The 9,976-nt window shown below is 43.3% G+C and overlaps 1 protein-coding gene across 1 annotated transcript; it reads left to right on the top strand.

The window, feature by feature from the left end:
• Positions 1-389: 389 nt before the first annotated feature.
• Positions 390-9,639, top strand: LOC126992910 (intermembrane lipid transfer protein Vps13-like; the record flags this gene model as incomplete). Its single annotated transcript, XM_050851744.1, is given in 7 exon segments — positions 390-501; positions 4,561-4,685; positions 5,980-6,295; positions 7,177-7,281; positions 7,983-8,125; positions 8,265-8,393; positions 9,348-9,639. Coding segments are annotated over 6 exon segments (1,032 nt in total). The 3' UTR covers positions 9,567-9,639.
• Between the last annotated feature and the right edge of the window lie 337 nt (positions 9,640-9,976).

Below are 9,976 nucleotides of genomic sequence, written 5' to 3'. Positions count from 1 at the left end.
TGAGGACATCTTGGGTGACATTCTTAAGCTTTCTGTGTGTGTCATCCTGCATGGTTTCCTTCAGAGGCGTTTTTTAAGTTGTTTTCAGATATTGTTCGTAGATCTTCTGTTGAAACTATTGAAACTCAGCCCATATTTCTTGTAACTCTTGAGAACATCTTGGGTGACATTCTTAAGCTTTCTGTGTGTGTCATCCTGCACGGTTTCCTTCAGAGGTGTTTTTTAAGTTGTTTTCAGGTATTGTTTTTAGATCTACTGTTGAAACTATTGAAACTCAGCCCATATTTCTTGTAACTTTTCAGGACATCTATGGTAGCATTCTCAAGCTTTCCATCAGAGCCTCCATGTACAGTTTCCTAAAGCGGTGTGTGTTTTTATATTGCTTCCAGATCTCCGTCAGTGATGAGGACTTCCAGGTGGCGCTGAGTGTGCTACAAGACAACCTGAAGGAGCAGACAGACACATCAACCCTGGATGAACCCTTGGTCGTGGAGGCTGCCGGTGAGTAAACACTGACTAACACAAACACAAGATTCTTAATTGGCAGTTCTTTGGGGTGCTTTAACCCGGTAGCAGCGGGGATCATGTTCTTAATGGTCCCTCCAAGCGAGAAAAATGAGAAAAAAAAACATCACTCACACAAACCATTTCATAATATATATCAAACCATTTGTGATCAGTTTATGCATCATCTATTTTGGGTGGTTTATATCATGGTGCAAATTTGGCCCGTCGCTGCTACACGGTAAAGCCACAAGTTTGGCCCGTCGCTGCTACACGGTAAAGCCACAAATTTGGCCCGTCGCTGCTACACGGTAAACCCACAAATTTGGCCCGTCACTGCTACACGGTAAACCCACAAATTTGGCCCGTCGCTGCTACACGGTAAACCCACAAATTTGGCCCGTCGCTGCTACACGGTAAAGCCACAAATTTGGCCCATCGCTGCTACACGGTAAACCCACAAATTTGGCCCGTCACTGCTACCAGGTTAAGGAAAATGTTCACCTTTATTGACGCCATTAGCACTTTTAACATATTTCTGTTTAAGCTGTGTGTGTGGGGAAGCACATGCATAAGATTGGGTTTACTATTTAACATTAATATAACCTAATGGAATGTTCTGTACTGACCCTATTCATTAAAGTTCATCACTTCTGTGCCATAATTTTACAACCTCCAATACACCAAAGCTCACAGAGGAGGTGATTTAGAGTACATTTATATTATCTTTTCGCTCTCGACTTCATGGGAATTTAAAGGCTAAACTGCTGTATTTTTCCATTAAGATATCATATTACGTATTAATCTACACAATATATTACCGTGCGAACATTTAAATCTGCAAAAGAAATGTCAGATACAGTGCTCGCTGATTTCAAGATAATTTACGCACTTTCTTTGCTTAATTTCAAGGCCTAACTGCTGTATATTTCCACTCGGCTACCACACCATTGATCTACCTAGTATATATCACTGTACCAACATCTGCCAAAGAACATCTAATTATTTACATACATTTTTTGCACAATTAAAAGCTCTAACTTTTCTATATTCCCATCAAGATATTATACCATCAGTCTTCACAATCTTTATCATAGTGCAAACTTTTAAATCTACACAAAAATGTCAAATGCAACACACTTAACTTTTCTGGTTATTCACGCACTCTTTCTTTGCTCAATTTAAGGACTAACTGCTCTATATTCCCATCAAGATATCATACTATTAATCTACACAATCTTTATCATAGTGCAAACTTTTAAATCTACACAAAAATGTCAAATGCAACACACTAAACTTTTCTGGTTATTCACACACTCTTTCTTTGCTCAATTTAAGGACTAACTGCTCTATACTCCCATCAAGATATCATACTATTAATCTACACACTCTTTATCACAGTGCAAACTTTTAAATCTACACAAAAATGTCAAATGCAACACACTTAACTTTGCTGGTTATTCACACACTCTCTCTTTGCACAATTTTTCGTTACTTAGAAATGCCACGGAAATTCAGAGACAGTAAGTATGTTCATTGTTTTTCCATGTTCACCCAGCCTGGCATGACCTCAACCAGACCCTTCGTACAGTAGACCCCTTGTTGTTTTATTTGAGACACCCTGCGACCTCTTATCCCAGCATTACAAGATTATCGTACATTACATTTCCACATTCGCCCGACATGACCTGAACCTAAACATCCCTATATAGAACCCAGCCTGGCATGACCTTAACCAAATCCTTCGTACAGTAGAACACTTTTTGAGACACCCTGTGACCTCTCATCCCAGCCATACAAGATTATCATACATTACATTTCAACATTCGCCCGACATGACCTGAACCTAAACATCCCTATATAGAACCCAGCCTGGCATGACCTCAACCAAACCCTTCGTACACTAGAACCCTTTTTGTATTATTTGAGACACCCTGCGTCTACTATATGCATTTTTTGTCTTTTTTTTCCTTTTCAATTTTTCCTCTCCTTTTTTAAGCTTTATTGATATTTCCTGTTTTCCTTTATATTATTCGGGTGGAGTGGAAAAATTTGGGCGGCTTTTCCGATACCCTACGCCCCTGTCCACCCAGCAGTGAATGGGTACCAGGTATTAATTGGGGGTTGTGTCCTGTCTCCTGGGATCTGTTCCCTTCTCCTATAATTCCTTCCCCTCCTGTCTCTCTCCGGCATATGACCACAGATGTTGCGCCGACTAAACGAAACTTCCAACTTCCTTTATATTGTTATTTTTCTTTTCTCTCTTTGCTTAACCTAACCTAACCTAACCTATAGAAGATTATCGTACATTACATTTCCACGTTCGCCCAGCCCAGCATGACATCCCTATAGTAAAACCCTTTGTGTTTAAGAGACCCTGAGACCTCGTATTCCAGCCTTGCAAGATTATCAATGTATTTCCCTGGCTTTTGACCCGTAACTATTGTAGATAACACCAATGATTAACGATTTTAACAACAACCATAAGTGAATGTCATTATGTATGTGGGTGCAACTGTTTTTTTTTTGGGGGGGGGGGTCAGAACTCAGCAAAAATCAGTATGCAGAGTTTGATGATCTGGTAACATTGAAGCTAACCTCCCTTTGAGTATGTATATGTAAAGTGTTTGCGCTATGAAGGTTCTGTGTTAATGAATTGGCTGTTGATAGGTTCGTGTTGCGAGACTTCTTATTCAGCGCTGTAGAACCCTCTATGTATCAGAGACCCAGCAACCTATTATCCCTGAGCACGTACATGTTCTGTGGTTGGATATGAAGTTTATGTGTTAATGAATTCGCTGTTGACAGGTTTGTGTTGTAATTCTTATTCAGCGCTGTAGAACCCTTTATATATCGGAGACCCAGCGACCTAGTATCCCTGAGCATGTACATGTTCTGTGGTTGGATATGAAGGTTCTGTGTTGATGGATTTGCTACAGATAGGTGTGATGCTTATTCTTATTCAGCGTTGGTTCCAGGCACAAGTCATGCATGCAACTTGTTATTATTATTATTATTATTATTATTATTATTATTATTATTATTATTGAGGCACATTTGTCTACAGGGCCCACCAGTGTTTGCCTATACGAAGACTGGTATTGATATTTTGAGATAATCTAATTTCTCGGTGTAAATTCAGTAAAAGGGACATTAGAAAGCCCCATACAGTTCCATTTACATCCCCCAAAAAGACTAGAGGTGGTATTTTTACATCTACCGACACCTCAGTTTGCCTGTTTGAAAGCCTCTGTTGCTGGGATCTTCAGGACTGTTTTGTGATGCTTGAAAGGGAAAACATCACCCACTTTAGTTTATTATTTTGCTCTAGTAATGCAAATGGTGTTGATTATGTTGTATTGTACTGTAATGTGATGTTAAGTGTGTGCTTAGAGACCTGTGTAGATAGATAGATAGATCGGTGTTTAGAGGTTGATTTTTAGTAGCATGGCTCGGCTCAGTGAAGTAGTGCTGGGTACCTGGGAGAGAGAGAGAGAGAGAGAATATAATAGAAAGAATGAAAGAAAGGAAGTTAGAAAGAAATTAAGAATGAAAGAAAAAGAAAGAAAAAACAAGAGACAATGAGAAAGAAGAGAAGAGAGAGAGAGAGAGAGAGAGAGAGAGAGAGAGAGAGAGAGAGAGAGAGAGAGAGAGAGAGAGAGAGAGAGAGAGAGAGAGAGAGAGAGAGAGAAGTAGAAAAAGAAAGAGAAACAAAGACGAAAAGAGAATGAAAAAGTTATAGAAAGAAAAGGAAAAAGAAAAGGAGAGAGAGAGAGAGAGTAGAAAAAGAAAGAGAAAGACAGAGAGAAAATAAAAAAAAGTTAAAGAAAGAAAAGGAAAAGAAAAGGAGAGAGAGAGAGAGAGAGAGAGAGAGAGAGAGAGAGAGAGAGAGAGAGAGAGAGAGAGAGAGAGAATCACTTCCCTTCCTCTTTATATATATACTTCCACTGTGCTAGGTAACCATTAGGACGCCACTCATTCTCTCAACCTAAAGTCATGTATAGATCCTTCCCAGTGTCACTATGCTAATATATATCGCTTGCTCCCCCTTTCCAGACACTATGGAGAACGTGAAGGACATCGATCGTGTCCTTGCCGAGCACGGACACGTCTTCACCAAGGTCAAGTTCTCCTTCACCATCGAGGCTGTCACCGTGTCGCTCTTCACTAAACGCACTATTGTAAGTTTGGTCGCCGCTTCCCACAGTTCATATGAGGTGTTTTGTATGAAAAGGGTAACACCATTATTTTTAAAGTCTTGAGCACATCACGTTTTAACCCGGTAGCAGCGGGGATCATGCTTCTTAATGGTCCCCCCAAGCGAGAAAAATGAGAAAAAATCACCCCTCACACAAACCATTTCATAATATATATCCAAGCATTTGTGATCAGATTATGTATCATCTATTTTGGGGGGTTTAAATCATGGCACAAATTTGGCCTGTTGCTGCTACACGGTAAAGCCACAAATTTGGCCTGTTGCTGCTACACGGTAAAGCCACAAATTTGGCCCGTCGCTGCTACACGGTAAAGCCACAAATTTGGCCCGTCGCTGCTACACGGTAAAGCCACAAATTTGGCCTGTTGCTGCTACACGGTAAAGCCACAAACTTGGCCCGTCGCTGCTACACGGTAAAGCCACAAATTTGGCCCGTCGCTGCTACACGGTAAAGCCACAAATTTGGCCTGTCGCTGCTACACGGTAAAGCCACAAATTTGGCCTGTCGCTGCTACACGGTAAAGCCACAAATTTGGCCTGTTGCTGCTACACGGTAAAGCCACAAATTTGGCCCGTCGCTGCTACACGGTAAAGCCACAAATTTGGCCTGTCGCTGCTACACGGTAAAGCCACAAATTTGGCCCGTCACTGCTACCGGGTTAAAATGACTGGCGTACTCTACACACCCCATGCCAGCTAAAAAGTGACTTAGGCAGTTTGTGAAAAAAGAGAGGAGGAGGCAGAAGGAAGGAGACCAGATGGTAGACCTAGGAAAACGTGGAGAAGGTGTATACAGGAAGACTTAGCATTGATAGGATTGGATGAGCATTGGGCAGAAGACAGAGTAGAATGGAGGAGAGCCATAAAGCGTCCAACCGCTCAGGAAGAGTGAAAATGGACGTTAAATGAAATGATGATGATGTTTACGAGGGTGATATTAGGCTTTCTAATGTTCGAATTTTTTTATCAGTAAGTAATGTAATGATGTTGGCTTATGCTCAGCTAAATAAGATAAGGCAACTCTTTCCTGGGCTTTCATTGGTATCTAGTGACGATGTAATACTCAGATAGGATAATGCAGTCTTCCAGAGGCTTTCATCAGTATCCATTAATGATATAAAACTCAGCTGAATATAATAATGCAACTCTTTCATAGGTTTTCACCAGTATCCAGTTCACATAGTTCAGCAAATCAATCAGTTGGTATCCAGTTATGATGTAATACTCAGTTGAATATAATGATGCATTTTTTTCAGAGACTTTCATCAGTATCCAGCGACACACTCATCAACCTGATCGACACAGTGCCCAGTGGATCAGCCTCCCAGGAGTGTCTGAGTCCTGGGAGCTCTATGGACGCTGCCTCTCCGTGCTCCTTTACCCTGACACCAGGCCGCTCCAAGGGGGCCCACCGGGTGATACCAGACGCGGACTACAGTGTGGATATTCCCAAAGAAGCGCTGTCAGAGATCTCCCTCAAAGTGGTCACCCTGAAGGGAGAGATGATGTCGGACGGGACGCTTGTGACCAACCTTGTCCTATACAACTGTGTACTGCAAGACACAAGGCCAGGTAGGCGAGTCTTGGTTTTTGTGTTAAGAATGTGTGAAAAAAATGTGTTATGGTACCTATGGTGATGAGAATATATCACTTGCAGCTAATGATAAAATAGATCAGCAATTGAGAGACTGAACGGAAGATTTAAGTCGACCCCCAAAACAGATATTATGTGGTATAGTCTGTTCACTTAAGTCTGACCCAAGCTGACAACATAAACCTAAGCGTGTTCGTATGCACGGTGCAGATTAGCAGAAAGTGCTGCGTGAGATAAACACAAACAGAGGTTAAAGAAAACTTGGAAGCCACAGCAGTAGCCAATCAGCATTCAATTTGCAAACACGCTTAGGTTTATGTTGTCAGCTTGGGTCGGACTTAAGTGAACAGACTTTAGCAGAATAGATCACTCCCAGAAAATGATCGAATAGAAATTGACCAGTAATTAAGAGTGAATGAAAGCTTTGAGTAGACCCCAGAACAGTTACTATGTACCAAGAAAGCTGTAGTAGGAGCATTTACTTGAGTTAAGACATTGATGTGTTAGTTCTGTTACTTCCCTTCCCATCTTTCCTTTTCTGTGGAAGGGGGTGTTAGTAATGAAAATATACTTACCTAGTTGTAATATGCAGGGCCTCATGTGGTCCTGTCTCCATATCTTTATTTGTCCACTGTTTCCTTATTATTGTACACATTTTGCCTCCACCACCTCTTCTAACTCATTCCAGGTATTTATCTTTCCATGGAGAAAACTACTTTTTTGTGTCATTAAGACATATCTTCGTTCACAGTTTTTTGTTTGCATGTGTTGAGTGTGGGTGTGGGTGTGTGTGTGCCTGACTTTCCAATCAGAAAAGCAGTACAGATTATAATGTTTGCTTTTTGTTCTTGTACCTCAGGCCAGAAAGACTGCATCAACAAAATGATGGAGAGGAGGGCGACGAATGGTTCACGAGGCATGCTGGACCTCACCTTCCGGCAGGGCAGCTCCAGCGACATATTTGGTGAGTGAGAGAGTGAGGGAGGAAGGGCTTGCCAGGGCAAGGAGACTGAGGAAGGGAGGGAGGGATCACCAGGGAGACTGAGGGAGGTAGGGCTTGCTAGGGAGATTGAGGGAGGGAGGGAGGGAGGGCTTGCCAGGGAGACTGAGGGAGGGAGGGAGAGCTTGCCAGGGAGACTGAGGGAGGTAGGGCTTGCTAGGGAGATTGAGGGAGGGAGGGAGGGAGGGCTTGCCAGGGAGACTGAGGGAGGGAGGGAGAGCTTGCCAGGGAGACTGAGGGAGGTAGGGCTTGCTAGGGAGATTGAGGGAGGGAGGGAGGGAGTACTTGCCAGGGAGATTGAGGGAGGGAGGGAGAGCTTGCCAGGGAGACTGAGGGAGGTAGGGCTTGCTAGGGAGATTGAGGGAGGGAGGGAGGGAGGGCTTGCCAGGGAGATTGAGGAGGGGAGGGAGGGTTTGCCAGGGAGACTGAGGGAAGGAGAGGGAGGAGTCTTGCCAGGGAGATTAAGGGCAGGAGGGCCTATGACTTGACCATTTTCAAGAGGAGAGTATCAAGACACTTCTCCTCCCAAAATTGACCTCTCGTTTGGCCACTCTTTTGAACTCTTTGACAGGGGCAGTGATTAGCAGGCTTTTACTTTCCCTCAATTATTTTTTTTGCCCTTGTGCTGCTTCCTTTACTTTAAAAAAAAATCCTATTCCTTTCAGTTGACGTTCGTATCTCCGGCTTCATCTTGGTGCTGCATCTTCCGTACCTGCTCAGAATACAGCGCTTCTTCACCGACAACCTCCCCAAGCAGCCAGAGGAGCCGCAGCCACAACAGAAGACCAAGGAGATAGCCAAGCCCAAGGTGAGGAATAATAGTGCATTGAGGTGTCTGGGGCTTATCAAGGAAATGGAGTTCTGATGATGGTGACAAAGATAATGAAATGGACCAAGTTTTGTCAAGTCGCTGTGGCTCTGGGCGTCATTATCCTGATCCTCCCCAGGTGGACAAGGCGCCCGAGGAGGAGGTGCAGCCGAGGAACGCCATGACAATCCGTGTCAAGGTGGAGCAGCCGCTCATCGCCCTGGTGGAAGACGTGTCATCCATCAACACATCCTGCATCATCCTCCATGTGAGTGTGGATGGGGGGGATGGGGAGAGGCATGAGACAGGGTGGGATGGGCGTGGGTGTATTTATTAACCTGTTTGCCGAGTTATAGTCTGCAGGGTCAGAGCTACACTCATATGGTCTTGTCTCCATATCTATATTTGTCCAGTTTTTCCTTAATTCATCTGCTGCGATTGGCACGGATTTGGCTTTCACTGGTAGCCTGGTAACACATACTCCCAGGTCTTTCTCTGCCTCTGTGGTGGGTAGTGGAGTGTTTCCCATGTGGTATTGGTATACTGGACACCCCCTCCCAAGGTGCACGACTTTACATTTTTCTTCATTGAATTGTAGCAGCCACTTTTTGTTCCATTCCTGTAGCTTGGTGAGGTCTTCTGGTAGGAAATCCACAGTCAAGGGGTTAAATTGCCTCACACTCTTTGCCCCCCCCCCCCCCCCCCCTGCCGCCGCCGCCACCCCATACCTCCTCTTCTAATTCATTCCAAGTATTTATATTTCTATGGGGAAAACTGTACTTCGTGGTGTCATTAAGATATGTTGCATTATATGATTTTCTCTAGTGAACCCTAAACTCTATGTCTTCACCCCCATCCTTTTCAATAATACATAGGTCTTAATTATCTGTTTCCTCTAGGCCATTCATAAGTCTATATACTTAGGTCACATAGGTCACACTACTCAGCTCACCGTTGCCAGATTGTCGTACTCAGAGCATAGTATTTACCGGTTTCTGACGCGTAACTATTGCCAAGAAACATCAGGAATTAACTATTTTAATGATAATTATAAGTGAATCTCCTTATTAGGGTCCACGAGACAGTTTTTGGGTCGGAAGTCGGTAAATATAAGAGGCTGAGTAAGACAGTCTGGCAACATTGACTCAGCTATCCCGTACATTCCTGAAACCATGGGCTCCTTTCTCTACCTCTGTCTGATGTCTGCGTGTCTCCCCCCAAGGCTGAGGCCAACTGTGACATCAAGATGGCCCCGCAGCACCAGAACATCGCCGCCAACGTGACCAACATAGAGATGTACACCTGCTGCTTCAACCCGGAGATCAGGCAGAGAACAACAGCACAGGTAGGACAGATGATGGCTTACAGGACTGTTATGGTAGATGAAGGAAAGTATTGCATGGACGAGATGGTTATAAGGAATGAAGATGAAGAAAAATAAACTATAGAGTAAATGATAACAAGGAATGAAGGGATTTGCTACTTCAACCCGGAGATCAGGCAGAGAACAACAGCACAGGTAGGACAGATGATGGCTTACAGGACTGTTATGGTAGATGAAGGAAAGTATTGCATGGACGAGATGGTTATAAGAAATGAAGATGAAGAAAAATAAAGTACAGAGTAAATGATAATAAGGAATGAAGAGATATGCTACTTCAACCCAGAGATCAGGCAGAGAACAACAGCACAGGTAGGACAAAAGAAGGCTTACTGGACTGTTATTATATTAGATGTAGGAAAATATTGTAGAGACTAAATGATGGGATGAAGGAATATGTTTGTTGTTGCATATAACACAAAATCATGCTTATTGGACTGTTATGGTAGATGAAGGAAAGTATTGCATGG

Source organism: Eriocheir sinensis, unplaced genomic scaffold (assembly GCF_024679095.1).
Source record: "Eriocheir sinensis breed Jianghai 21 unplaced genomic scaffold, ASM2467909v1 Scaffold519, whole genome shotgun sequence".
Classification (NCBI taxonomy): Eukaryota; Metazoa; Arthropoda; class Malacostraca; order Decapoda; family Varunidae; genus Eriocheir; species Eriocheir sinensis.
The sequence above is the reverse complement of the archived record's forward strand: the minus strand, read 5'-3'. Positions and strand labels throughout refer to the sequence as shown.